The sequence below is a fragment of the Fomitiporia mediterranea genome (assembly GCF_000271605.1).
Source record: "Fomitiporia mediterranea MF3/22 unplaced genomic scaffold FOMMEscaffold_8, whole genome shotgun sequence".
Taxonomy (NCBI): domain Eukaryota; kingdom Fungi; phylum Basidiomycota; class Agaricomycetes; order Hymenochaetales; family Hymenochaetaceae; genus Fomitiporia; species Fomitiporia mediterranea.
Genome location: NW_006760393.1, coordinates 2,553,108 through 2,580,247, shown reverse-complemented (window position 1 = coordinate 2,580,247; position 27,140 = coordinate 2,553,108). Strand labels below are relative to the sequence as shown.

The following is a 27,140-nucleotide window of genomic DNA, read 5'->3' as shown; positions in this document are numbered from 1 at the left end:
GCAGTATCGCGGAAAACATTTCCGCAATGACAGGCTTGCTTTCTCCAGGAGTCCCTCCTGGCCCGGAAAATCTGTCTGCGCGAGAACGTGAACTCGGAACGTTAGGCGCAATGGGACTTGCTAACCTGGCAAGACGTGATCAGCGAATGGACCCGCAGGACGAAGATCGTGATAGCCGCCGCAGGCGTGACTTTGGGTCCATGAGTACTTTGGCCAATAATTTGAATTCGCTGAATATCCAATCATCTCGTGGACCACGAGAACGTCTTGAAGAAGATGAACGAGAGCGTGAGAAACGGAGGAGGGAGAAAGAAGCAGAACGAAACGGTCGACTGCGTAATCAGGCAGCATACGACGCGTTTCACTCTGTGGGGCCTGGCCAGCGCAATCCGTCGCTTTCTACTGTCTTATCGCCTTCAGAGAGCCTTGGCGGATACCCTTTTCCAGGAACACAAATGTTCTCCCCGCAGGAGAGCGTGAGCGCACAGAGTTTGGATACTTGGCCAATCGGACCGTCAGCAAACTCTCAAAGGCTGGGTAATCTGGGTGGTGGTTTAGGTGCGGTTGGTTCGAAGCGGTCGGTACCTCTCGGAATATCAACGAACCTAGGCGGTGCTAATGCCTCGTCATCGCGAGAGAATAGTCCGATAGAGCCGACTACGGCGCCAGCATCAGTCTCTTCTCGTAGTGGAAATTCCGAGCATACACCATCACACGAAGCAGAGATGTTCTCGCCAACACCTGCAACAACACTCTCATCTCATCCTTCCTTGTCTTCGCTCGGTTCTCGATCTCGGCCATACTCTCCGCCGGCAGATGCTCCACCATCGACTTCAGGCGCTCTGTCTTCTGTTCCGGAACAACAACAGGCTCCGCAAACGCAAATACAAAGTCAAGGCCTCCCACCACTCCCAGCATCCAGCTCTTCTAGTGTCTCCGGTTCTCGAAGTAGCACTGGGAGTGTTGACGAAGATATATCGCGCACAGTAGGCAATATTGACGTCAATGCACAACAAGGGACAATGTCGCCTCAACTACCTTCACCCAATTCGGGGTCGAGTTCTGGCGTACCATCCCGAGGGAATGCATCTGATCAGAATCCTCCTGTACGTATTTAACGCATTGCATTGCAAATCGCGCTTGTTATTCACATAGATGCTTCTTGCAGATCAACACACTTTACGTGGGAAATTTACCGACGTCACCGATTCCGGGCAACCAGCCGAACTATCTTGAAGATAGCCTTCGTAGTCTCTTCGCTCGTTGCCCGGGTTACCGTAAGCTGTGCTTCCGTCAGAAGAGCAACGGGCCGATGTGCTTTGTAGAGGTATGTTGCATCTATATTTGACAACTTGGTCATATTCTTACGCTATTCAATAGTTTGAAGACGTAAACTATGCAACAAGAGCTTTGAGTGAGCTTTACGGCAACACGTTGAACGGATTGGTTAAGGGCGGCATCAGACTATCTTATAGCAAGAACCCTCTGGGAGTTCGCACTCCCACGAATGTGGCTAATGGTAGCGGACTCCACCAAAGCTTACAGTCCATCGGATCTGGATCTTTCTCGAGCCTCCAAGATGCCTTCTCGCGTCATTCAACCGCTGGCATCTTATCTATCGATATGAACGCTATCAGAGGAATGCGCCGAGACACAGGCGAAGTAACATCGCCTTCACAATATTTCGCGTCTTCGCCTCCACCACCGCGATTCTTCTCTCCGCCGCCGTCTTCTGGCTTCGGATTCCCTGGCCAAGCCAGTGCACCGGGTTTGGTGAGGTCTAATAACTCAAGTTTTACTTCCACTTTTTCGCCATTCGGGTCCTCAACACCTCCAGAGATGACACCACAGCTGGCTACCTCTGAATCGGCCGAAACTTTCAAGTCCACTAATGATTCTTCAAGCACTCCAAGTCTAGAAGCGGCTCGCCGAGTTGATAATCTCTGATCGAACTTATTCCTTTTATGTTGTCCGTCACACAAACATCTTGCAATCTGTATGTATTTGTCAAGCAATTCCGCCTGCATTTTGTGTTTCTTTACCTGGTCATACTCTATTTGTGTTTCGTTGGACCTTTTTGATCGCTATATCTCGTCTTCTTCCGCGATTTCGAGTTTCTTCGTCTCCTTCCCTTCCACAAATTCAAGACGCATTGTAATCCCCACCATAGTTTTTGCGCTACCCCAACCATACCTGCTCTGTCAAATCCCTCTCCCAGGTTGTCTCCTTTGTCGTACTAACTGCAATTTACTGTCCACTACTGACATAGCTCGTGTTGTTTTTATTCCAACTCGTCCCTTTTATTATTACTCGTAGCGTTTGCATAGCATCTATACATCCACGTTTACCCCTTTGTCTGTCTTCTTTTCTGGGTCTACTTCGTCTCGTTTACAACCCATTCATATCAATGCCACCCAGTCCAATCCAATCCAAATCAATTTGTCTTTAAACCAAGTCTCCACATCATGATTCACCTCATTATATCGCTGCGCACGCTTTTAACGTACTCTCTGCTTATATAGCTATGTATGTATATGTTTCCCTCCATCTCTATTTCTTCGTTAAACCCTCATTAGCGAGCATAAATATGGATGTGAACAATTTTTCATTATTTTCTTTTTTTTACCCCAGTAACCAAGCTTCTTTTGTATCGGATAGTTTGTCGTGCGCTGTCTAGCTGTAATATGAAGTGATTTTCTGCTTTATGCGAATGCAAATAATGACCATGCCTTTCGTTTTCGTTTCGTTTCTGGGTGTTTTGTACATATTTGGAAGGTGAGCTGCCATTTTAGGCAAACAAAAGGCAATGAGCACGAATAAAGACAAGTCGTTTCATGCACGTATTTGATGAGATCTAATCTTCATCCAGACGTTTTTAGTCGACTCACGGGTTTTTATACCCTCAACGACATCCTTCTACCTCTTGCGGCATTTATTTACAAATTTGGTGAGCGGAAGGGCATTCAATTCATTAATATTCTTGCAAAAACAGTTACACAATTGCCGATCTGTTACAAAACACTTGAACTATTCAAACCCAAGAAAAGCATACGGTGGAATTCATTGAAAAAAGAAACAGAAAATAGGACATATTTCACAACGAGCTTGGTTCGTCAGCCTGTGGCTCGCCGACGCCAAGGAAATCCTGGTACACGCTAGACGTGTCCTGTGAAGGAGTGCCAGGCACTAGCATCACTGGTGATGCTGAAGAACGAAGTTCATCTATCTCGATATCGGGCTCTTCTTCTTTTATCTCCGCAGCAGGCTCCTCAGACTCCTCCGAATGACGCTCCGACTTGATGATATATGTATCGTCGTGTTTGATACGATCCGCTCTGGAGGTCAGAAGCTGCTCTTCCAGCGGGCCACTCGGACCAGCCAGATCAGGAGCGAGGAGTAACCCAGCCTCGATTTCTTGCGTGGCCTTTGATGATTCCAGGTCCGCTAAGTTTGAAGGATACGTCGCACCCTCCGGCTCCACGAAGTCGTATCGATCGTGCCAGTCACCCAGCACCTTCTGCTCGACGTCTCCGGGCCGACGTCCCTGAGGTTGGTTGCGAGCATTAAGCTTAAGACCTCCAAGGCTGACGGAACCAAAGCAGTTCTTCAATACCTGCGAATCGAAACATGATTCAGTATTCGGTATACAATATTGTATACTACGGCATGTAAAGAACCAAATGACGTACCCAAGGACCCAGCCTATACCTCCGCTCCTTCGACATTCGCGCCATCTGTACGGGTGTGTCCACGGCCTGGTACGCAAGCATACTCCTAAGAGGCGGAAGTTTTGACCTCGGCGACGGTCGAAACGGCTGGGTGGTTGGTCGTAGTTCGCTACTTTCCGATACGTGTCTGCCCTTAATGTGCGCTAGAAGCTCCAGCTGATGCGCAAATTGATTTTCACATCCTAGGATAACATTCGTCATTATCATTATCATGATACCTCTCAATTTCAAATAAACCGGGACCGACCTTGATATGGGCAATAAATGGACTTCTTCACATGATTCTGAAGGTGCTGAGCCAATGCATCTCGTTTGTTGAACCGGCGAATACAGTCATCCCACCAACACGGGAATATCTTCTCCTATGACATTACGTCAGATCGAATATACGAAGAAACTGTCGAGTGCCTGACCTTTTCTGGAATTGAAGTAACATGATCCTGAACGTGTGCTATTAGAGTCTTCGCACTATTCGCGACGTGGGAACAATCGATCCAGAGACATGGACGTTCCCGAAGGCGCGATGAAGAAATTTCGCTAGCTTGTTGGGCTGACAGCGATTACTCAGCGATGAAGTGAAAGAACCTATTTGAATTGCATACCTAACTTGAGAGTGACCTCTGCAGACAGACAAGGGTTTACATTAGCAAAGGCTCGTAAATGGAGGAAATTTTACATACCATCGACGGGCGCTGTGACGTCAACTGTACTCTTAGTCTCTCGACGGCTCGCCCGTTGCTGCACCACCGATGGATTAGTTCTCCGCTTAAAGAACAATAATCGTTGCTCTTCTGTTAACTTTGGGACTTCCACGAAGACTTGCGAGCGCTGCGTTGGATATTTCGCCGGTTTCCGAGACGAGGTGGGACTTGATGAAGGACCACTGGTCTCCCGTCTGGTCCTTCGTACAGCCAAAGGAGGCGAAGACGAACTTTGCGGTGAATCCGGAGAGGGTAAGAATAAAGGATTAGAGGAATCCTCAGGGGGATGTTGCAGCACCGTGTCTACGAGCATAACATCCTCACTAGAAGCATGTGATTCCACCGCAGATACAGGAGGCGGCTGATCGGTATGAGGATTTGCATCCGATGCGCCAGTTGTATCCGAATTTGATACTGGAACCAACTCCACATGATCGTCGATTGTAGTATAATCAGCTAAAGGATTTGACACGGCTGATCCAGGATTGTCGTCGTCTTCAGCTTCGCTATCAGGAACTTCTTCAATCCTAGCGCTACCTGGATTCGTTTCAAAGGTCATAACGGGCGGGTCGTCGGTTAAATCTTGCATCATCACAGTTACGGGTTCCACAGCCTGCCTTTTCAGCGGTGGCTGTAGTTCGTCCTCAGAAGACGTCGATGATGGTTCGGAAGCACTCCGTTTTGCTGGTATAATTCCAAAAGCCCAAAGTATGTCCTTGGCAAGTGTCTTTTTGTTTGCAGAGTCGGGTGTTATCGGGATCGGTGGTCTATTATCATGCGGTGGTGGTGTGGTCATACGAATCTCTTTCTGACCATTCGAAACCGAAGGACTTTGCATAGTTTGCGTGGCGGGAGGTGGATGTACAGAAGTGTCAGAGTGGGACGTTGCAGAAGTGTACGGGGGGACGGGCATTTTGATCTCAGGAGGAGGAAAGAATTTCTACGTGTATTATGAAGGTCAACTCACATTAATAGTTGAAGAAAGCAGTTTTGTCAAGTTCAAACTTACTGAAGTGTCTGAAGTGTGTGGGCCAGGTGATACTGGAATCTTCTGCTGGAGGAGTGCAGGATTCACAGTGCTTGCCAAAGCAGCCGGATTTGCATTGAAAAATGGCGGAACGGAGTTATTTGAACTAGTTCCCGAAGGTGGTGGAGCCGTAGAGTTGACCTATGTTAATTTTTTAAGAAAAAGTAGACCAACCTTGTGATTTGTATGTAGGCAATTGACTTACATGTTGTTGGGAAACAGGTTCAGCTCCTGTTGCTTGCGGGCTTCTAACCGAATGTACGTTTGATAAGCCCTGGTATTCGGACGTAGCACTGCGTGAATCGGCATTCTGATTCTCGGCGATAAGCTGTGTGGGACCCTCAGTGCGGAGGTATGCCCTATCATCGCCGTGGACGATGGATACCGTGTCTTTAATGGGATAAGTCTGGACTCGATCTTGCAGCTTGATTATATTATCGAGCTCATTCTGCCTCTGTAGTAGTTCCTCAGGTGACATGGGAGGAAGGTCAAGGAAGTCCTTTACCGTTGGCAGGGGCTGCCGCTGTGATACAGTACTACTGAAAGTAGGCTCATGATGATGATCGTCTCGCCTCACATGACCTTCTCCCGCCTGTCCCTGTGTTTGGCTCGGAAGTGACCTTTGAGTTGCACCAGCTTCTCTTGCGTTTCTAGTCCGAGAGTCAAATTGCAGCGATCGATCGCTGTTCGGCTGATAACCACCAGTGCCTATGGGCTGCTGCTGTGTTAGGGTAGTGTTGAGCACCGTCTCAAGAAGGCGAATGTCTCGCCTCGCGTGATCTTCTCCGGCCTGTACCTGTACTTGGCTTGGAAGGGTCCTTTGAGTTGCACCAGCTTCTCTTGCGTCTCTCGTCCGAGGGTCAAATTGCAACGACTGATCCCTACTTGGTTGATAACCACTAGCGTCCAGGGGCTGCTGCTGTGCTAGAGTAGCGTTGAATACTGGTTCATGAAGACGGCTATCTCGCCTCGCATGATCTTCTCCGGCTGGTACCTGTACCTGGTTTGGAAGTGTCCTCTGGGTTTCACGAGGTTCACTAAGTCTCGTCTGAGAGTCGAGATGCAACGGTTGGTCCATGTTCAATTGATAACCACTGGCGTTTCCCCGTAAGTGCGCATTCGCATAATCTCCTAAAGCACCTGCAAGGGAGGAGCTAGTGCTAGCCGCTGGAACATGATGCCCTCGCCCTGATCCTTCGCCAGACATTCGCATTGATTCCGGAATAGAGCGTTCTCTTGCGTATATCCGCTGAAAGATAGCTTGTGGGATGCCCGATTGTGGGATGCCCGATTGCGGGATGCTCGATTGTCCCGAAGCTCGTCGCCCGCCAACATTCGATGGGGCGTAACTAGTCCTAAAACGCGATTGCTCGTTCGCAGTCTGCCTTTCAGCTACTTGTTGAATTGGATCTATGCTCGAAGGCGTTTGTCTCGATCGGACGTATTCCGTCTGTGTATTTTGTTGCTGATGTTGAGTCACGTCAGGGTATGGTTCTTTCAAATAGATCTCCCCATTGGTGACCCGCGAGGAACCTTGTTGAAACACATTATTATAGTCCCGATCAGGTGATAAAGGCATCTGAGCCCCAATCGTGTAATTCTTTCGAGGTCAATCGCAGTTAATTATCCAAACGCATTGAAGCAGAGCATTGAATTACACACATTGGCAGAGATTCCATTCGTTGTGTACGCCGCCTGACTGTTCATCGAAACATTCGTTGGATTTACGAGGTTGGTAGGGGACAGAACAGGTTGGCGTTGATTCGCTAAGTGGCTGGGACCTGCATACTGAGAAACGTCATTCGCAAAAATGTTCGGCCTCTCCGTGATTGGCCTCATGTTTGAAATACGCTGCAAGTCCTCCAACTGTTGTCTAGGTATAAAGTCAGACGATAGCATTGGAATGAGGAGCTATTGACATACCTAGCTATATCGCCCTCGGCAATCCTTCTCTGCAATGACTGCTGTGCCCTTAGATACGTCTCCACTCCTCTTCTGTTAAAATCGCTGAGCAACTCCACCTGCCGCTGTATCCATCGCTGATTCTCCACGAATTGTTCAGGGGTAATGACAAATGGTACTCGAGGTTGCAGAGCATTGTTGTTATTGTTATTGAAGTTGTTCCCCGGAGCCATTGCACATAGGATGACTCCGTCGCGTTTCTCCCTAAGTGATACGACTGGGTAGGAGATTAGGCAGACAACCGCGTGTGGAAGCAAAGGGATGTTTTACGTTTCTTAAATTCTTTGAATGCGCCGCGTGCGCGAATGAGTCACGGACATGGCACGTGCAAACGCTGGCTGCTAACTTAACTCTCATGAATACGCTCACAGTCCACGGTTTCCTCCACTCGCTGCGTCGTTCCTGCACACGTTCTTATGCCGCAGCTGTGGCAGGATCAAGCCCAGTTAATCCTTATACAGTTGGTCCGTTCCAAGTCTTTGACCGAAATGCAAAACGTATGCAGAAGGACCGTGCTGCTATTCGAGATGGCGGTGAACGGAGCCGGACAGTTGACTATATTCGAGATGAAATTGCAGACAGGATGGTTGAACGATTCTTAGTGAGAAAATTCTCTGCGTGCTCTTGTGATACTTTGCACCAACAACGTTTAAAGGACATTAAACGCTCCTTCGAGAGCATTGTCGACCTTGGCGCTGGTCCCGGTCACTTCACCAAACTATTAGAACCGGAGAACGCCCAGAAGTGTATAATGCTTGACCTTAGTCGTGAGTTCTCTATTTCATATTTCATACGAAGTGTTTTTTCAATTCCAACGTGTCTCGTAGGCAAAATGCTTGAACGGGATAATGACGAAGAATACGCAAGTTTGTCCTTTCGTATATTTGACTGTGTCCAATTGACCTATGCCCAATGAATCCAGTTGAGATAGAAAGAATTGCTTGTGATGAAGAAACGCTTCTTCAGACCATACCGTCGAACTCTCGAGAAGCCATTGTATCTTGCCTGAGCCTCCATTGGGTGAATGATCTTCCTGGTTAGTGCATTGGCCGTTGAAAGCGCACTTGTAATTGACCAGAATCGGTACAGGTACACTAATTCAGATTAGAGAAGCTCTGAAACCCGACGGCGTTTTCCTTGGGGCTTTATTCGGAGGTGATACACTATTTGAACTTAGGTGACAAGCCCAGCTTCCGGACCTGTTATCACGTACTGAACTTTTGTCTAGAACATCACTTCAGCTCGCAGAGGCCGAGCGAGAAGGTGGAATATCACCTCATGTGTCTCCGATGACTAGTAAATTCCTTCCTCATCACTAATCAATAATTTCTGATCACCGATTACCTGCAGACAACAGTGACATGTCCAATCTCATGGGACGTGCCGGCTTTACGTTACTTACCATCGACGTTGACGAAGTGAAAGTAACTTATCCGAGTATATGGGAACTTATGGATGACTTGAGAGATATGGGAGAAAGTAATGCAGTACTAGGCAGGTCAGACGATTCTGTTTTTCATAACGAAGACCGTTTTGAATAAAACTTTTTTCAGGCGGAATATCATTCATCGGGATACGTTGGCAGCAGCATCTGCCATCTACAAAGGTATGTGTTCATGATCGCCAATCAATACGAAATATCTAAGATCAACGATAGCAATGCATGGGAATGATGATGGTACGATCCCCGCAACATTCCAAGTGATCTTTGTTGTAAGTTCGCTTTGTGTTCCATATATACGAATACTCTAACAGATGCATATAAAGATCGGCTGGAAGCCGTCACCCAACCAGCCGAAACCTCTTGAGCGAGGGACAGGGCAAGCAAACCTTAAAGATGTTCTGTAAATTACCATAATGTCTTTCAGTATGCGTGCCAACTGGAAATTATCATGATAAATCTACATTCCGTATAATTTCTGCCTTTTCACGCGACTTGCCAAGTCCCGGTGCACTCTCATCGTCACAATTAACAACTTCAGCCCCGTCCAATGCAAGGGTCTCATCTTGCAGTTTGAGGGGTACAAGAGTAAGGTGGCCGGATACATTTGCTTTTACGCATCAAGCTGTAAATCGCCTCCTCCCAACCCCTATTCTCCGTCTGGTGCACTAAAACTTCAAAAACATGTTCTACCGTAAGGACTTTTACGGGCCTTCACCTTTGCGAGGCATTTCCCTATTGGAAGACGAACGAAGAAGTTTTTTTAGTAGGGACGTGTCCAGATTGAATATATTAGTATGGTAATGTATTTGTTTAAATTGTATATGGAACGGTTTAGAATATTTTATTTACAATCAATCACAAAATAGAAAAAGCGAGGTTGGTACACTTCTTAGCCTGCTACAGAGCTCTCGAACGACCCAGTCCAGGAATCGAGAAGAAAAGTAACTTAGTAAGATCAATTGGAATGGGTAGGAAGAAAAGTCTTATAACAAGTTCAGCTTTGATATTCAGTGACTCGCTGGTATAAGGAAATCCTGATAAGTACTAAATGTATCTTATGGTGGAATTCTGGACAGTAGTATCAATGTCATGGCTGCGCGGCAGGTGGCGTTTAAGTAAGAAAGCAGGGCAAACAAAAAGCTCGAAGACGTTCTGTAGATTAAATTACTTCTCGTGCCATTGCATTTTTAATTGACAATGCACTGGATGAAAATCATCATGATAAACTCTACAGCCTTACTGCAATACACCGTCTCCTTGTTACGGCTCTGCTATGGCAGGTTCTGATGCACCCTCATCATCGTCCTCAACACCTTCAACCTCCTCTAGTCCAACAGCCTCTTTGCTGTCAATTTGAGTAGCGCCAGAATTCGAGGGTTGAATAAATTTTCGTTTAGGCATGACGCTGTAAATTGCCGCTTTCCAATCCCTATTCTCTGTCCAATGTACCAAGATCTCAAAGACTTGATTCACTGTAAGGACTTTACGAGTCTTCATCTCTGCAAGATATTTCCCTATTGGAAGCCGAGCGGTGCGGATGCCAGATTCTTTGGCTTTCTTTTGGCACAGGAACTTGATGGAAAGGGGTGGATATTTGCCAGGTTGAGCTTATATAAACGAAGTTGAAAGGTGCATTAAGAGCTTACTTTATGTCTGTTGCGATCGACGATTCCTCCGAGAATGTAAGTTTCGCTTTCTCTTAGCTCTTCTAGCTCATCGTCTGCATCTGCTGTAAGATAGACGACTGCTTCCTTCGAGCTTCTCGACCGTTTCCCTTTATCCACCTCTACTTCATCATCTTCGCTCGTGTTTTCCGTAGTCGATTCATCTCTCCATAGGCGTTCATATCCTTCATCCCACCACTCGCAACTCGTCCATCGTTTATACCCTGCATTGTTCTGCTCTTCGAGTCGAGTACGGAGTCGTCCACTGAGAGAAGTGAATAATAGTGTTTCGAAGGGGCATGTGGCATGTCGATTTGCGGAGTAGCAAAAGGCAAGTTGGGAGTTCATAGAGGCTACTTCCTGCGATCCAAAACGCATAAGTCAGAACTTAATGCGAGTCGAGAAGCATATAAGTAGCTGTATGCGCACCCTGTCCGTCATATAACTATCAAACCCAAGGTCTATAACTACGCGCGCTTTGAACGTTCGAACAGGCCCACTTGGCTTGACTTTCTTCCTCGCCGGTTCATTAATATGGTCCACATCCTCAGCATCCTCGTCGCCTGTTCGAGTAGCAGCGGCGCGTTCCCTCTGAGCGCGTTTCTTCTCCTTCTTCACGGCCTTCTCTCGTTTTCGTCTCTCGAGCTTCTTTTCTTGTAAGTACGCGGCTTTTGCGGCGCGTTTTTGGGCGTTTTTGGAGAGTGGTTGTGTTATGGTGGTAGAGGTGTTGTCCTTGGTCATATTTGTAGATGTAGAGTTTGAGTCATCTTGTTGAGGCTCTGGTACGATGACGATTGGTGCGGAGCTGCTTGAGGTGGATGGATCGTCTGCTTTTAACGAGGTTGACGTGTCCGCGATGGTTTGATCGGGTATGTTGGTTGTGTCGGCCATTGCTGGGTGACGGAACGGAATAAAATAAGAAAGCTGTGCTGCTACTCGTCCCTCTCTGAAATTCTTCTCTTTCTCTTTTCTTTACGGCCCGAGTGCTTTGCGTGATCGACGGTAACTTCAATTCAACGCGACTCGTCACTCACATCACACTTCACCTTGATTTTCAACAGCCATTCAGTACTCTCTCGCGGCTCTAGTTGCCGCCCTCCTGGCTGTCTTTGTCTATTTCTATTTATCACTTGATCTACGAGATATCAAAGACGCTTTGAAGATGGCTGCGATACAGAAACTTGAACATCTCGTCGTGAAGGCGGCTTCGAAGCATACTGCTACTGTTATCTTTGTTCATGGACTTGGTGACACGGGAGAAGGTTATTTTGTTGCACGTTTCACGTTGACAGAATCAATCACTTATTTGTGAGTTCAGGATGGGAACCAGTAGCTAAGATGCTTTCCAAGGACGAGGGTTTGAAGCATGTTAAATGGGTTCTACCTCATGCGTAGGTTATCTTTCGCATCGTGGTTTCCTGTTTTGATTATGGAGTCTTCCAGACCCATTAAGCCCGTCACTGCAAACATGGGCATGTCAATGCCATCGTGGTGCGTTTCCATTCTCGAATCTAAGCATTGTCACATGCTTATGAGTAAAGAAGGTTTGACATTTATGACTTCGGCTTTAACGCCAGAGAAGACGAGAAGGGCATGCTCGAGACTACAGTTTCGCTCAACGCGCTTATCACCGACGAGGTTGACAATGGAATACCTGCGTCGCGTGTCGTGCTTGGTGGATTCAGTCAAGGAGGCGCAATGAGCCTTTTGACGGGCCTGACGAGTGAACGGAAGCTGACTGGGATCGCCGTGCTGAGCGGTTGGTTACCGTTGCGATCCAAATTCGTATCTGTGAGGACGCTGTTCCTTGGCCAACGACCGCATTGTGCTCATTGGATTTTCGTTGAAATAGATGATGTCAGACCACGCAAAGAAACTACCGATTTTCTGGGGCCATGGAACGAATGACCCACTTGTTCGACCCGAAATTGCGAACGCCTCAAGACAATTCCTCGAGGACCAAATGGGTATTAAGGGGGCTTCGAAAGAAGATCCCACTGGATTGGAGTTCCATCCATATCCAGGACTCGAACACTCGGCGGCGCCTGAAGAGATCGGGGACTTGGGAAGCTGGTTGAAACGGGTCGTTCCCCAGACAGAGTGAAATCAAAGTTTCTGTATTTATAGTACATTTCGGGAATCACGACGACGATGGGGTAGGTAAGCGAGGGCGTGAATTGTATACGTGACGTTTTGTAGAATGTAGAATACACAAACGGGTGATCAATCTGTAGTGCTAGTTTTCTTCCGAGCCGAGGATGTGTCGATCTGTTACTTGGATCGACGGTTTGCGGACATAGCATTTTGGCTGATGACTTCGCGTGACACCCGTGGATACCAAAAAAGGCAAGGCTTCACGTTGAAATGCTTTGAGTGTTACACAAGCACCGCTCTTTCCACACCACACGTTCCCGACGCATAGAACTCCCTTTCTCTCACACACAATCGCGCCGCCGCTCACCCAACGCGCCAGAGCTGGCATCCTTGTCGTTCACTAGTTCACCGAGGGGAGCTTCGTATCCCCTAGCTTGTCATGAGCCGGGGTGTCGCCGACAATAGAGACCCAGACGACGCCAATCTCCCCTCCCAGTCCGGTCCGATCACATCACAGGGCCGCGCCAATGGCATCTCCGTGCCACCACCGCCGTCTACCGACATGCTCGCACAGAATCCCCAGTCGTCTGCGCCTAATGGTGCACCATCCTCGCCCAACGGCATCCAGCAGCCAAACGAGCCTCGCGAGCGCTCACCCGGCCCGCGCCTCGAGGAAATGGCGACCACCTCGGAAAGCGATATGGAGTTCCCGGACGTGGAGGATATGAGCAGGTTTATTAGATTAAGTGGAGATTTTGGGTTTGGACATGGTCGTTCACACGATTCGAATGAAGTATTTGATCCCGACCTGCGTCGTGTCAAGGTACGCGTCCGGTTTTCATGTTTGTTTTTCACTCAGGAATTGCTTGTTTTGTGAACTCGGGATGGAAAAAGCAAAAACCAGTGCGGGTATGACTAGTTTTTTCAAGACGTGTGCAGTACCACTAGTTGACTCGCTGATTCATCACTTATCATGGCTTCGGGACAGCGTGTTATCACTATTTGCATTTTTCCTACTTTCTAAAAGTGTGTGGCCGGTAGGAATGCTGATTTTGGTACTGCATTCTAGGTGTACGAACTAATAGGTTCTCGTTGGACCGACCGTGGAACCGCGTTTTGTTCGGGTGAATATGACAACGAGACTGAAGAAGCGCGTCTTATTGCGAGAGCAGAGGGAACGCACGAGGTCATTTTGTGCTGTATGATTCGCACAGCGGACATCTACCAAAGGCAGCAAGATACGTTAATTGTGTGGACCGAACTAGATGGCACAGATTTCGCGCTCAGCTTTCAGGATGTTGAGGGTTGTTCAGAAGTTTGGGAATTCATCACCGAGGTGCAGAAGCATCTCAATTGCAGAGGTATGACTGAAATATATGACTTTGAAGTCTATCCTTCGCTCCGCGACAGTGATGACTCCATCATTTTATCCCCCGTAATCTCGAACTTTGATCATGGTTCTCATTTTCTCGTCGAGCCTTGCAATTCCTTCAATGATTCTGACTTGTTCCCATTGTCAGTCCCAACCACCGCTGCTCAGATCGTCCAGTCTGGCCACCTTCCTCCTCCCAGTCCTGATGCCGGTTTTATCACAGAAATCGAGAAGGCAATGCGGAACATGGCGCGTTCGCCGAAATCTCGAGAGCAGATATGCAATTACATCCAGGAGAATAGATATATCCACCAGTTACTTGAAGTGTTTGAAGCTGCGGAGAAGGCTGAAAACTTGGACGCGTTGCATGCATTATGCAGCTGCATGCAAACTATCCGTGAGTAAAACGTTGGCATAATGAATCTGTGTTGATTGGTTTCTATTTTCCACTGTTAGTTCTTCTCAACGAGCACACGATGTACGAACATATTCTTTCTGACGAGTTATGGATGGGAGTAGTGGGCATGCTTGAATGTAGGCTTTCGCAGTTCCAACCCGGTGGCCTTGAATTTATCCTCGCGATATAGATGATCCAGAATTTCCCAAGTTCAAAGCGAACTATCGGGAGTTTCTTCTCCAGCGGTCTCATTTTGTCCAGCCCATTACGATCCGAGATGAAGCCATTCAGCGAAAGATTCATGCCACGTATCGACTGCAGTATCTAAAGGACGTGATCCTTGGCCGTGCGCTTGATGATTCGACCTTCAACGTGCTCAACTCGTGCATTATATTCAATCAGATGGACATCATCAATCACATAATGCGGGACGAGCCCTTCCTAGCCGAACTTGTCTTTTTATTCATCAAGCCCACAGGGACGAAGGGGAAGGAGAGGGAGAAAGACAGTGATATGGAGATTGACAAGCCTTCCGAGGCTACAACTGTGAATGGTGTAGTAGCCTCCTCCGCTGGCCCTTCATCCTCTCCGCAAGCGAGTCATTCGGACGAGTCTACTGATGTAGAGCGGAAGAAGGAAGTCATTCTTCTCCTTCAACAGCTCTGCATCATGGGCAAAAACGTGCAACTCCCTACCAGAATCAACCTCTTCCGAACCTTGGTAGAGCGTGGGGTACTCTATGCGGTCCAGTGGGCATTATGTAGGACAGAGAAGCATATCATTTTTTCGGCCGGGGAAATTCTCTCGGTCTTACTAGACCACCACGCGCTGAGCATACGAAATCACATACTGACTCAGGGTGTAGCTCTCAAACAGCCAACGGGGAACTTCGAGACCTTGATGAATCAGGAAAACTCCGAGATTCCAGATGTCACGGGAGGGAGTCCGCCACCGTTCAAGGAAACGCTCTCACAGGTCTTATGTCGAATGATGGCAAATAGCCAGGATCTTGCTCTCCAAACACAATTCGCAGATGCCCTTAGATTGCTTGTTGATGTACCAGCTATGGAACCGCAACGTCCTCCAGAAGTCCAGGTGTGTTTTTGTTTTACTTGACAAACTGACCATCTAACATACGATGGCACTCAGAACGGTGTTGTTGGGCTGCCTATGCAAAACACGTACTTAAATCGACCGCTAAGGGACGACCACGCCATTGAACGCTTCCTAGACAACTTCTATAAAACTTGCATTGAAACATTAATGCGACCACTCACTCACGACGTTCCTGATCACCACGAGCTGAAAGGTGAGGTTCCATTGCTAATCTCACGCTTCTTTCACTTAAGGGCAATTTAGATGAACCCTATTCACCGTCACGGGAGCGAGGCAACTTATATCTTTATTTGTGTGACCTCCTATGTAGCTTTGCCATCCAGCATTCATTTCGGATTTACTTCTTCATCCTCTCATCCAATGTCTTTTCCCGCATTGCTTCGTTATTAAGCGTAAAAGACAAGCATTTATGTCTTGGTAAGCATGCATCGTCCTGTCATGTTCTTTCGTCCTTTGACAGTGCTCAATGATGATCTAGCTGCACTCCGATTTTTTCGAATATGTCTCAAGATGAACAACCGCAATCTCTTCATTCACATGCACAAGCACGATTGTTTCACTCCTATATGCAAGCTGACCATACGAGAGGCGAGGCGAGAGAACTTACTTAGTTGTACTTGTCAAGAGTTCTTTGAATTTATGCGGAGGGTGAGTTTGAATTCATTTGTTCGTATATCGGTTCGTAATGGACGACGGCTCTTCTTCTACAGGAAAATCTAAGGGAACCTATTAATTTCGTAATGGAGAAGCACGAAAGCGACGTTCGAGAACTTGCGAAGTCGGCTCTTGGTTCTGCTACGTTCCAGGGCTTCGTCGCTCGTTGGGAGATCAACAAGGAACCGCTTCCGCCAGAAGTTGTTCCTGAAAAGAGGCAACAGTGAGTCATTTCATACTTAGCCGCAGGACACCCCTTACTTATCTCAAGGTACAGCATAATGATTCCTCGCATTCCGGGTCAACGTGTTATGGAATCAGAGGAAGACGATTCGTATTTCAACAGTGATGACAACGAGGAGGACAACATCGTACCTGTTCCTAGAGTCGATTCTTCGCTCTTCGGCTTGTTCCGGCGGAAACGACAACGTATAAGCACTCCTGGTCCTCATGCTCAGATGAACAAGGGTCAACGATTGATGAGCGTACCTTCGCAAAATCGACCTGTTTCGCCGTTATCATCGTTATTAGAGTATGACGACGATGAAGAAATGCCGCCCTTGTCTGAACAAATCCGATCGGAGAAAGAGCCTCCGGCACCTCGACCACCTATACTTCCGCCTAGGCAGATCCAGATCTTGCCATACGAGCCTAACGCTAACGATTCTGAACCTTCGGATCCGGAAGATGAGTTGTTAGAGTCGCTGGTTTCGAAAGACGTTGATGAGAAGCCGCCACCACCCGATGTTCAAAAGGGACCGCCAGCGACGACACAGGCTCAGGTACCAGAGAAGCGACGTCGTGGAGAGGAAGAGGAAGATGCGTTTGAGAGACTTGCACCGAAGAATCGGAGACTAAGCAACGCGTCGGACGAGGCCTCGCAAGTTGCTGCTGCGAAAGTACGGGCTGCTGCCGCTGCCGAGACGACCAGGAAGGCAGGTGAGGAAGGAGGACCGAAGAAGTTGAAACTCAAGTTCAGCGCTGCTTCTAAATCATCTCCTTTGTCGGAAACGAGGACATCCGTAGCAGCCAAGAAAACTGAGGTGAAGGATGGCACTGGGAACGGCTAGAAACTATGTTGTTGTTGTCGATTGATTGGGGCTTGTAACTTATACAATTTTTCCCTGTTTCTGTTTTCGCTTTTTTCTTCATTTTCGTTCGTTTGTTGAGTTTTTGTTGATGTGTTTTCTTCTAACTGTACATACGCTGTCTGTCTCTGAGGCATACATATATATTAACACCCTCACTCTCGTTTCTTATTCTGTCTTTTTTTCACAGCTTTTCCATGTCTGTTAGAATGCATGCAATCTTAATCTGCTAATATACTCATCTGCATGGACATCACTCGCTCGATATCTTGGACCTCGGTTTTGAGTTCATCTGTTTAGCGGTTCTTCAAGTACACTTTGTGAGAATATCCTTGCAACAATGACTGTTAACAAAGTAGCTGTGAGCCACAAGCCCACTTACAACCCACAACCCTCCCTTTGCTGTTATGACCATCAGTGAAACTCACAATTTCTTCTAAATTTATCGGGATGGGATCGGGACCTCAACTTATAATTAAATTGCATTTGTACATGTATGCACGCAAACTACACTATAAATATAATTTTCGCCAGGAGCAAAGGAGATACCCGAGACGAGTTTCACGAGTTTCAAACGCTATTACAGAGCCTAAATAACATCTAACAATATAACTGTCTAGGGAATTGGAAGAGGTAAAGCATGTTCAATGGTCTTAGGGTCCACGAAGGCCTGTTGATGAATTCGGCATGTCGATCATTCTGGACACGCGTGGGGCGAAGCGCGTCGATCAGATCCAACTTGGACGCGTGCTGCTCTTCATTCAGTCTCCATTCAACCACCATGAGCCTTAAACTAAAGCCAGACAGCACGTCTTCCCCCGGTGCACCATTCTCATGGGATACCCTTCCTACGTCACCCTCTGTAGCGTCACCCTCCGAACCGCCACTGTCTCCTCCGACATTATGGCTTGACGCGAAACAAATGAGGATCTTTGGTGCTGAGCCGCTCAGGCCTGAATTCGGTGTTGTTAGGTGTAAAGATTGTGATAAGCCGATACAGAAGAGTGCCTTTGCAGATCACGTCGGTAAGTGTATGGCCAAAGCCTTTTTGGGATGGTCGTTCAAGGTCCACTAACGCATACGTTCCATCAGAACGATGTCGGACAATTCGCGCTGGGGGCAAGAAGGGCAGCGCGAAAGTAGACGGTAAGGAGTGAACGATTTTTCTGCCTGGTTCATCGTATATATATGATGCTCAGACAAGAAGGGAAAGAAACGGAAAGCTGATGATAACGATACCATAGAAGATGAAGGTGGTGTGAAGAAAAAGAAACCCGCGACGAAGATCACGAAGGGGCGTCTCAAGGGGCCTGTGGACTTAGACAGACAATGTGGGGTTATAAATGACAAGGGTTTGCCATGCTCTCGTGCCCTTACCTGCAAGAGTCATTCTATGGGCGCGAAACGCGCGGTTCAGGGACGGTCGAAGAAATACGACGAGCTGTTGAGTGACTTCAATAAGGAGCGGAATCCCAATTACGTCGAACCACCCAAGCGCCAGACGAAGGCGGAGCGGAAGGAGAAGAAAGAGAAAGAGAAGGCCGAGAAGAAGCGGTTAGCAGTCGAAGCTGCAGCCGTAAGTGCCGCCGTCAAGCAAACGACTGGAGGATTGCAAAAGAAAAAGAAGACGACTACCACTGCTGCACCAGTCGCGACCGTCCCGCAGGATGACGACGAGGACGAGAATATGGATGATGTCGATTCGGAAGCAGAACTTGACTCAATGGTGAAAGCTGTGCGCAATGCTCAGACCACTGGCGTTATTGGCGTTCCTCTTGCTGTTCCTTGTGATGCCGGGAGCTGGTTCGTTGGGCGTCGGGAACGTTTACGGAATTGCAGAGACTTGATTGCGAGTGCCCTCATGCCTAGGGGCGCTATGAATGGCACTATGAATGGACCAATGACCAGTGTTATGAATGGAACGATGAACGGCAATGTGGGCGGGGCACCAGCTCGACTCCCACCTTGATTTCTATCACAGTAAGCTCAGAAACAGTATTAGCCTGTATGTATGCTCACAAGCTCCAATAAGCTCCAATAAGTGGCAAACGTCTTCACATATGTTTTAACTTTGCATTCCTTCTCTGTACTATTGACTCTTAAGTTTATATTTTATTGATCGCATCATGACATCACGGACTGCTTTGCAATAGGTACGTATGTCGTAGATTTGCAATTGATGGAATTACTGACGAGATAACATATCTTCTCTTCTATGGATCATGAAGATTCATACATGAATGTCTCTCGTCGTGGCGACAGCGCTGGTGTACTCGTCAACATTTTGTAATAAACTGTTTAATAATAAGCCATAGTGCAAAGCGGGGTCTGGAGATCGCAAAGTAGGTCCCCAAGAGACCTGGCGGAGAATAGGCTTGACCGGCAAGACTGCTCAATTTGTATGGGACATGCTCGGGCTACTTTGCTTGCTTACAAATTCTTATTTGATGCAACTTTGCGTAGTAAGTACCTCCCTTTGTGGTTCTCCATGGCTTGTCTGCTGATGTTGTATTGTGGCCAGCTTCGAAGGTCTATACTCGCTAGTAACATAGAAACCGGAATCCGGATGAAAGTCAGTGGCGTTTGGCTAAAAGTTACGAGAGAAAGCTAAGTATTGATGGTCGAACATTCGTTCTGTTAGGTTTTTATGTACAGCCATACCTCCATGGGTATCTTTGCTCACTGCAACTTCTCGTTTGCGGAGAGCTTCCAGTCAGACTCAAAGTAGTGTCCCGTGCTGGTCCCGTACGTTTTGCTCCATACGGGCTTAGAAGTTTGCCCTCTGCAACCAGTCTGTGGCCACACTTTGCAACACAATTAGAGAGATAAATAACCATTCATTTGCTACATATGCTCTACTGCTTTGCTGCGTCGTCTCTCCCACTTCTCTCTAGTCATACGGACCCCAACATATCGTCACCTCCACTCTAAAGTGCTTCTATCACAACTGCTCTATCCGGGTAAGAAAGAAGAACCATCTGAAGACCAGCTTATATGGCAGACCCTAGATACGGTCGAGGACCACCTTCGCGTTCGCACGATGTCGAAAACCGGCTCAAAGATTGGGACAGAGCCTTACGTGCGGATATTTTAGCAAAAGCACAGAGACAATATGAGTCGGCAGCGCATGAGCTACGAGTTAGAGCACAGCGAGAAGCACAAGCAGTTGCGAAATTACAAGCGCAACAGGCTCAATATCGTGCTCTAACGCGTCCTCCACCTCGAATTCAGGTCCAAGCCCCAATACAGACTCGGATGCAAGCGCAACCGAGATACGCACAACCTCCCCAGTAAGTTATCCGCCCGATGTTCTACTGCTCATCTCTGATTTTCTACTTGCCAGGAGCTCTTATAGGCCTGTCTCGAGAACCTCGGCATACATAGGAAGACCCGCCCCCGCCCCTGCCTCTGCTCCGACCTCTGCACCCGGCCCGAGTCCAGTCACTCCTCAGCCAAGGCAGAGCTATGCTGCACCTCGTGAAATCCCGCCGCGATCAAGCACACCCACAGCAAGAACTATGAGAGTGACCCCTCCAGCTGAGTCGAACGCTTTAGAACTTGAAGAACTCAAACGGCGTTATTTTGCACAATTAGCTGACGCGCAGTCTCCAGAAGCACGCGAGCCTCAGCCCCGGCATCATATCAGACACTTGGCTAGTGACAGTGCTCATGCGCATTATACTCGCGCAAGTGCCGTCGGACACCCTCGGGGACAAGTTCGCTCGCTTGCAGATGAATATCTGGACTTTTATATGCCTGCAAAACGTGGACCACAGTCTTCTAGTTTCTACAATGCACCTCAAATGGCTTCACCAAGACAATATGAACGGAGGAGCCCAGAGAGGTATTACCAAGAATTACGGGATGAAAGATCCCATGCATACTCTGCTGAAGTTGCTCGTCGTTCTGTTCTACCTGAGAGACCACTACCGCAGCCTGTTGAGCAGCGGCACCATCAACAAAGTAGAACGCCTGCACCTGCAGCTAAAGAGTCACCCTCACCACCTCAAGCATCTAAGTCAAATCTGTCTTTCTTGCTTAATCCGACTCAGGGTGCTTCTCCAAAAGCTAATCAGAACTTTGATGGGCGTGCGCAAAGCAGTGTGCTAGCAAACTGGGGTCCGCATTCGAAAGATGATGTAACAGGTGAACATTCTCCGAGACACTCAACACAGGATGATTATCATGGCACAGCAGCAAGATCGGCGAATAACTACCCAGAAAATGATTCCGATATGGATCGCCGCGATCTTGACGTGAAACCAAGTATAACCCGTGCAGATTCACAGCGGTCTGAAGAAAACAGGAAGCACTGGTGGCTGCGCTCCAAGACTTCTTCGCACTCCCCGCCCCGATCAAGCGAGGCGCAAAAACCGAATGAGCAAGCGGGATCACCTCCGGGGAGTGTTCTGAAGGAACGTCTCCGTTCATCTTACTCGCGTCCAGAAAAGAGAAAAGCTTCACCGCCACCACAGTCCCCAGCAGAGTCTGAAGCGTCTGTGATAGAAGAACCACGACCGAAGAAGCGAGCATACGGACGGCTGCCGCGGACCGTCGAGTCTGATAGCATGTCAGACCTTAGCCCCGAAGAAGAAGAGGGGATGGAGGATCATCACTCTATGCAGCAAGAGTCCGACTCCAGAAAATCCGCGACACTAGACGCCACGCGTTCTAAACATGCTATTAGTAGAACCGAGCAAAGTGATAAGCTTGACGACGCCTCTCGCCACCGTGTCAAACGTTCCGCCACAGATGACGGGACGCGACTTGATGCCAGAAGCAATCGGAGGAGAATATCTACGGACCAAGGAAGCGGTAGTTCGATGAGTTCGATGTCTATTTCGTCAGCGCCGTCTCCAGTTGCGTATCATCCAGAGGCTGCGTCTTTAAAAGCTGAAGAAGTAGATGACGAAATAGCTTCTTCTCCCGTCGACAAAGACGAAGACGCGCAGGTGCCTGGTTCTTCTGGGCTCAAATACAGCACGGAAACGTCCAAGCGGCGACATGCATCGGAACCGTCGCCCGACGAAGGCCACGAGGCTAAAAGACGCCTTCGACCACGCACTAACGCAGCCTAGAGCTGAAACATGGATACCGATTTAGTAATTTATGAGCTTCTTTGTTTAATTTAGTGTTGCCGGAAGGATTTTTTTCGTGTTTTTCTGTCTTATTTTTTCTCTGTTTGTTTCTTGTAACACTAATGACCTAGCTTGGGTATCCTATTTCTATTCATCTGTTCTTGCACTTACATTTGTTCTTGCTCTGTGTAAATGAGTACAATGCGCAAATAAACTCGTTCCTCCAGTATCTCCGTCCGCGAAGAAATGACAAATTTTTCAGGGCCGTAGAAGTTTGGGTTCCGTGCCACAGCTCGCGAGAAGCCGCGTCCAGAGTCGATCCTTACTTGTAGCCGATGAATTGTAACTTCCGTCCCTGGCTTGCTTGACGAATTCGTCACATAGCGATTGCGGGAAAACGGTTGCTAAAAAACGACAGGACCACCTGACTGTGTAGTAAGCGATACCCAATTTGTGCACGTTGCTGAGAACGTGTACTCGTCAAGATGACGGCAATCTTTGAGAAGATGATGTTGCTGCTAACTTACTGATGACGGGAGGTGGGATGGACAAGAGTGTACAAGCTTTTTTGATTTGATTGCAGATGAGTTTTCTCAAGTCAAAGATCAAGATCAGACGGATTCGCTTGAATTATATACCACGGCGGGTTTCTACCGCAATTGCAGCCGTGAAACTGCACAGAAACGACACGTCAAGAAATTCTTTCATCTAGATATTTTTTGAAGATAAGGGACCTTTGTCCGATGATTCCGGTGGGATGATTTATAAAATCCATGTATGGGTGGAGTATCATACAGAAGGGCCCCATTTTAATATGTTGTTGCAAAAAAAGGTCTACATCAAACGGGAACCACCTTGCGTGATGGGTCAACAATACAGTCAAACACAGCCGAGCTACATGCGCAACCTCCAGGCCTTTCGCTGTTGAGTTGTCGCCGCCGATTGTGCGAGGTGCGAGCGACGAACGGCCAAAGGTGAGCGGCAGAAGAGATGAAAGAAAAAACCTGATCGAGTTAAGTAACGTGTGTGCGCGCGTATTGAGTGACGCGGGAGAACTTGGAAGTAGAAAATGGCATCCAAATTAAGAAGCAAGCCCGGCGCTCGCTAAACTCTCCCTCCTTCCCTTGCCTTTCTCTCAGACCACGATCACTCCTTTCTCTCTCGTCTCCTCCCTCGCCTCTCTCGTTCTCTCGGCACCTCAATTACAGACTTTTCTTGAAACACAACTTGGACGGAACTGCTCGCTCCCTAACTTACCCAATTATACGGATATCTAACGAGCGGAGACAATGGCGGGCCTCTCTGATCGCAGTACGCGTTATCTTCTCGCTCTGTACGCGCTCTCTGACCCAATTTACCTTTCGTAGCTCCTCTGTACCTTTCACCACGTTCGGCGGATGTCGTTCTTTCTGAAATTCGTCCCACGAAACTTGCACCGGAGGCTTTGCGCTCCGTTAATGTCCTATTAGATGAACTTCTCTGGATGATCCTCAGCATGGCACGCTCCTTCGCCACCGATCAACTGAAGGGCGCCCTGAGCAAGCTGTTACCCACGTCGCTTGGCAAGGAGGCGTTGCTGGAGGCTGAAGTGGAGTTAAGAGCATACTGGGACCGCACGTCTAATCACCCATCACGACCGTATGCAGAGAATAGCCAGGAATTTCCCATCCAGCCTGCCTTTGAGGTAAGAGTCTATTGCGCTTAATTACTTGCCATCATGCTCATTATCAACTATTGCCACCTTGTTGCATTGTAGCTGCTACGATTAAAATGCGAAGCATTCTCGACATTCAATGATTCGGACGAAGACACCGACTCCGAGAAGCGGTGGCAGGCAAAGGTCACGAGCGCAAACGGTTTCTCATCACACAATGCGCAATTCATAGCCCCCTCCGCGCTTTATCTGACTGCCATACTTGAGTACATATTTATTGCCTTCCCGTAGGGAGCGTGTGACTGACGCATATTTTAGACACGTATGCGAGTGCGTACAGAGTTCACTGCAAGCATGTCAACAAGCTCAAATTTTCTCTATAGACATGTTCTATCGAACACGGGACGCGTCGCGTCTCGAGATAGCAGCCGCTCAACTGCGACCTTGCAGGATCTATTTCTTGCATTGTGCGAAGATGATTCCATATATGGACTATTCAAGGTTATGAAGGGTGCGTCTTCCCGAATACATGTCATTGTCATGGTGATAGCATTCTGACACGGAAGTTTACCTTACCTTGGCTTAAAATAATCTTGCGTGGGGTAGTGCACAACCAAATTGAGTCGCAGTGCAATGCTTTGGCCAAACCAAGAGGTGGCAGGTCCAGCAACCGCAGTGTCAGTGACCTTGGAAAAGGTTCCTCTCATACGAATGGTTCGCCGTTCGGATCGGTTTCGACCTTCAACGGTGACGGCGCGAAACCGCGTGTCTCTTCAGATAGTGCCGGCTCAGGGACCGCAGTTGCCGCTCTGCAGTCATCTGGGTCACGGAGTTCCACGGAGAAATCCAAGGCGAAGAAGCTGTTTGGACGCATGAGCGTAGATAAAGAAAGCGGATCACAAGGGAGCCAGAATTCTCTGGATGGAGCACATAAGCGTTCAGGCTCTGTGATGAGCGGTGGGAAACGGCCCAGCTCGGCTTTGGACGATGGCCCTGGGTCCAGCCCAAGTGAGGTGGGCAGATCTTTTTTTAAAGTTATGATGGATTTCTCTCTAATATAAGGACCATCCAGGTCGAATTCGACGAGTTGATGCGTTCTGGTACCACCATGAAGGTGTCTCTTACGCCTGACCGCCTTAGAACTTTTGATGTTAGCACCTCTTTGCTTCATACGCTCAACTGAATTTTGACTTAAACTGCGTTATGCAGGTATATAACAAGGAGAAAGGACGAGGAGTCAGTAAAATTCTCATTCCGGCCCAACAAGTGGTCAGCAAAGGGCCGCTTCAGGACAGTCCGACTATAAACACTGCTGCGCCAACTCCGCCACAGAAGCCTTCCATCCATGAGCTAGGAGCGCTCAGGAATGGGGATGGCGATGAGCTCAACGGTATACACACGAGGAAGGAACCCAAAAAGGCACCGCCGGTATCTTACGATCAGCCGCACTCACGAGCACGGTCGACATCTGCGTCTCAGGCATCCATCGCATCACTTACGAATCATCACGCCAATGGACGCAAGGCATCATTAGGGACTCTGCCTATTGAATCCATTCATTCGCAATCTCTGCGGGGCACCGGTCCCTTGTCACACCCGCCGAAGTCAGCTGGATTGATATCGAGCAATGCATATTCGATGAGGAAGGTGCATCAATCAAGTAGCCGTGACTCCATAGATGAAATCATGGATGGGACTTCAGACGACGATGCTCCAGTCAAGAAACCGACGAACAGACGCAGGGCGCCAACTGTTGGCGGTGTTACTGCGCAGACAGCTGACTTGATTGATTTCTTGAACAGTGGTCCTCCTGATGAACCAAAGCCATTATCACCCTCGTCAACTGCGGTGTCCTCGCTTGATAAGCAGAAACGGGGTAGGCTTCGCAGCATTGTTTCACGTTTGAAGGGTGGTCAGTCCATGGACAAGTTACCGAGTCAATCATCGTACGAAGACTTCATGTCAGGCAAGAAGTCTCCTGCTCCTCCACCGGCCTTCGTCCCACCTCCTTTATCGGCGAAGAGGTCTCTTCATAGCCTTTCTTCATACAGTCAGAGTCAGACGTCACTGCAGAAAGGTCGACCTCCGCCTGTACCGTCCGTGACAATCCCTCTTTCTCCTCCGCAATCACCTAGCCAGTCCGTGGCTGAGTCAAACTCACTGTCGCCGAATCGACCTAAACCGTCGCCCACCAGTATACGGAAGGCAGTACCTGCGTTCGCGGAAGCAGAAATAAGCAAACATGAAAATGGTACGGCATCATTAGCTGCACCCAAATCGGCCGATGTGTCGCCTCGCACGCCCACAAAGGTGGACACCGAGGCCAATTTCTTGAGGGCTCAGCAGTACTTCAAGGATACGGACAATGCTGAAACCTCAACGACTATAAGCTCTTCTACGACACAGCTAGCGCATAAATCTTCCGATACTCTGCGTACCCCTCCTCCTTCGTTCCCATCAGTGAGACCTTCCTCCAAGCAGTCTCAGCGCCATGCTTTATCGCCACCCTCAACGCCGAAGGCGTTTGCAGTGCATGCGACCGATTTGCGTCGTTTGATGGCCAATGCCACGTCTGCGGATGAATGTCGGCTACTTGTTGACATGTTTCTTGCTCAATCGGGTCTACCGGTAAAGGACGCCGACTTCCCTCCAGACCCGAGGACGCTTCCCAGCGCCCAGCAGGAGCACGCTGTCATTGAAGCGCTGTTGAGTCATGGAGACGCTCCAGCCGAGGAGGCCGAAACGCCATCGGGCAAAGTCAGTCCTGCTCGTGATGCTGGTGGTCCACCAACACCACGTTCCGATGACCAGCACGCCACACCCACGATTCATCGCAAAGCAGTCCCTGTAGTCCATGCATCGCCAGTAATATCAGCCGAAGCTTAACGTATTAATTCCTTTATCACTTATTTGGTTTTTTCTTTCGTTGTATTTATTCATAGCGTACTAAGGTATAGGTATACCCGGCGGATCGTATTATTTTCTCGTGTATTAAAGTTTATTTCTTAGGGTCAGGAGATTTCTGGACTTCCACCACTTTGTTCTTTCACTATTCTTGTTGATTGGTTGATTGTTTCTCGAACTTAATAAGCCGTAGTTGTCTTGTTTGAACGATAAACGGATGAAATGTTACACTACTTTTATGACTCGTGATCTATTGG

General features: G+C 48.2%; 8 protein-coding genes across 8 annotated transcripts; 6 read left to right on the top strand and 2 right to left on the bottom strand.

Annotated features, from left to right (window-relative positions):
* Positions 1 to 2,959: 2,959 nt before the first annotated feature.
* On the bottom strand, positions 2,960 to 7,592 carry FOMMEDRAFT_148016 (uncharacterized protein; the record flags this gene model as incomplete). The annotated part of the gene is made up of 10 exons (XM_007268752.1): positions 2,960 to 3,613; positions 3,690 to 3,910; positions 3,976 to 4,090; positions 4,142 to 4,278; positions 4,331 to 4,348; positions 4,409 to 5,369; positions 5,439 to 5,597; positions 5,662 to 7,056; positions 7,119 to 7,329; positions 7,380 to 7,592. Coding segments are annotated over 10 exons (3,949 nt in total), but the record flags the coding sequence as incomplete, so codon positions are not given.
* A 181-nt stretch (positions 7,593 to 7,773) lies between these two features.
* FOMMEDRAFT_88475 (S-adenosyl-L-methionine-dependent methyltransferase) lies at positions 7,774 to 9,266 on the top strand (the record flags this gene model as incomplete). Its single annotated transcript, XM_007268751.1, has 10 exons — positions 7,774 to 8,019; positions 8,074 to 8,185; positions 8,246 to 8,296; positions 8,341 to 8,454; positions 8,508 to 8,595; positions 8,647 to 8,714; positions 8,769 to 8,916; positions 8,972 to 9,024; positions 9,076 to 9,131; positions 9,186 to 9,266. The coding sequence occupies 10 exons, from the start codon at positions 7,774 to 7,776 to the stop codon at positions 9,264 to 9,266; spliced, it is 1,017 nt and encodes a 338-aa protein (XP_007268813.1).
* Positions 9,267 to 10,122: 856 nt separating this feature from the next.
* On the bottom strand, positions 10,123 to 11,267 carry FOMMEDRAFT_89981 (uncharacterized protein; the record flags this gene model as incomplete). Its single annotated transcript, XM_007268750.1, has 3 exons — positions 10,123 to 10,434; positions 10,509 to 10,886; positions 10,956 to 11,267. The coding sequence occupies 3 exons, from the start codon at positions 11,265 to 11,267 to the stop codon at positions 10,123 to 10,125; spliced, it is 1,002 nt and encodes a 333-aa protein (XP_007268812.1).
* Positions 11,268 to 11,608: 341 nt separating this feature from the next.
* FOMMEDRAFT_142130 (Phospholipase/carboxylesterase) lies at positions 11,609 to 12,773 on the top strand. The gene is made up of 5 exons (XM_007268749.1): positions 11,609 to 11,788; positions 11,845 to 11,917; positions 11,970 to 12,017; positions 12,071 to 12,317; positions 12,379 to 12,773. The coding sequence occupies exons 1-5, from the start codon at positions 11,689 to 11,691 to the stop codon at positions 12,628 to 12,630; spliced, it is 720 nt and encodes a 239-aa protein (XP_007268811.1). The 5' UTR covers positions 11,609 to 11,688; the 3' UTR covers positions 12,631 to 12,773.
* Positions 12,774 to 13,059: 286 nt separating this feature from the next.
* Positions 13,060 to 17,229, top strand: FOMMEDRAFT_158686 (DUF625-domain-containing protein; the record flags this gene model as incomplete). The annotated part of the gene is made up of 10 exons (XM_007268748.1): positions 13,060 to 13,443; positions 13,690 to 14,077; positions 14,141 to 14,389; positions 14,449 to 14,526; positions 14,580 to 15,484; positions 15,539 to 15,698; positions 15,749 to 15,922; positions 15,984 to 16,153; positions 16,216 to 16,382; positions 16,437 to 17,229. 10 exons carry the CDS (start codon positions 13,060 to 13,062, stop codon positions 17,227 to 17,229), a joined length of 3,468 nt encoding a protein of 1,155 aa, XP_007268810.1.
* A 799-nt stretch (positions 17,230 to 18,028) lies between these two features.
* FOMMEDRAFT_30197 (SCA7-domain-containing protein) lies at positions 18,029 to 19,216 on the top strand (the record flags this gene model as incomplete). Its single annotated transcript, XM_007268747.1, has 3 exons — positions 18,029 to 18,272; positions 18,340 to 18,393; positions 18,447 to 19,216. 3 exons carry the CDS (start codon positions 18,029 to 18,031, stop codon positions 19,214 to 19,216), a joined length of 1,068 nt encoding a protein of 355 aa, XP_007268809.1.
* Positions 19,217 to 20,241: 1,025 nt separating this feature from the next.
* FOMMEDRAFT_30196 (uncharacterized protein) lies at positions 20,242 to 22,325 on the top strand (the record flags this gene model as incomplete). Its single annotated transcript, XM_007268746.1, has 2 exons — positions 20,242 to 20,537; positions 20,603 to 22,325. 2 exons carry the CDS (start codon positions 20,242 to 20,244, stop codon positions 22,323 to 22,325), a joined length of 2,019 nt encoding a protein of 672 aa, XP_007268808.1.
* Positions 22,326 to 23,469: 1,144 nt separating this feature from the next.
* On the top strand, positions 23,470 to 27,121 carry FOMMEDRAFT_126526 (uncharacterized protein). The gene is made up of 8 exons (XM_007268745.1): positions 23,470 to 23,636; positions 23,693 to 24,009; positions 24,082 to 24,245; positions 24,298 to 24,309; positions 24,363 to 24,490; positions 24,586 to 24,992; positions 25,052 to 25,129; positions 25,189 to 27,121. The coding sequence occupies exons 1-8, from the start codon at positions 23,615 to 23,617 to the stop codon at positions 26,863 to 26,865; spliced, it is 2,805 nt and encodes a 934-aa protein (XP_007268807.1). The 5' UTR covers positions 23,470 to 23,614; the 3' UTR covers positions 26,866 to 27,121.
* The last annotated feature ends 19 nt before the right edge of the window (positions 27,122 to 27,140 follow it).

What these genes read in the sequence shown, in the direction of transcription:
- FOMMEDRAFT_142130 (XM_007268749.1), top strand. Translation starts at nt 11,689, where the DNA reads ATGGCTGCGATACAGAAACTTGAACATCTCGTCGTGAAGGCGGCTTCG. An exon ending in GGCATGTCAATGCCATCGTG is followed by an intron (nt 12,018 to 12,070) that starts GTGCGTTTCCAT and finishes TGAGTAAAGAAG; the next exon opens with GTTTGACATTTATGACTTCG. An exon ending in TGCGATCCAAATTCGTATCT is followed by an intron (nt 12,318 to 12,378) that starts GTGAGGACGCTG and finishes TCGTTGAAATAG; the next exon opens with ATGATGTCAGACCACGCAAA.
- FOMMEDRAFT_126526 (XM_007268745.1), top strand. Translation starts at nt 23,615, where the DNA reads ATGGCGGGCCTCTCTGATCGCA. An exon ending in CCATCCAGCCTGCCTTTGAG is followed by an intron (nt 24,010 to 24,081) that starts GTAAGAGTCTAT and finishes GTTGCATTGTAG; the next exon opens with CTGCTACGATTAAAATGCGA. An exon ending in ACCGCCTTAGAACTTTTGAT is followed by an intron (nt 25,130 to 25,188) that starts GTTAGCACCTCT and finishes TGCGTTATGCAG; the next exon opens with GTATATAACAAGGAGAAAGG.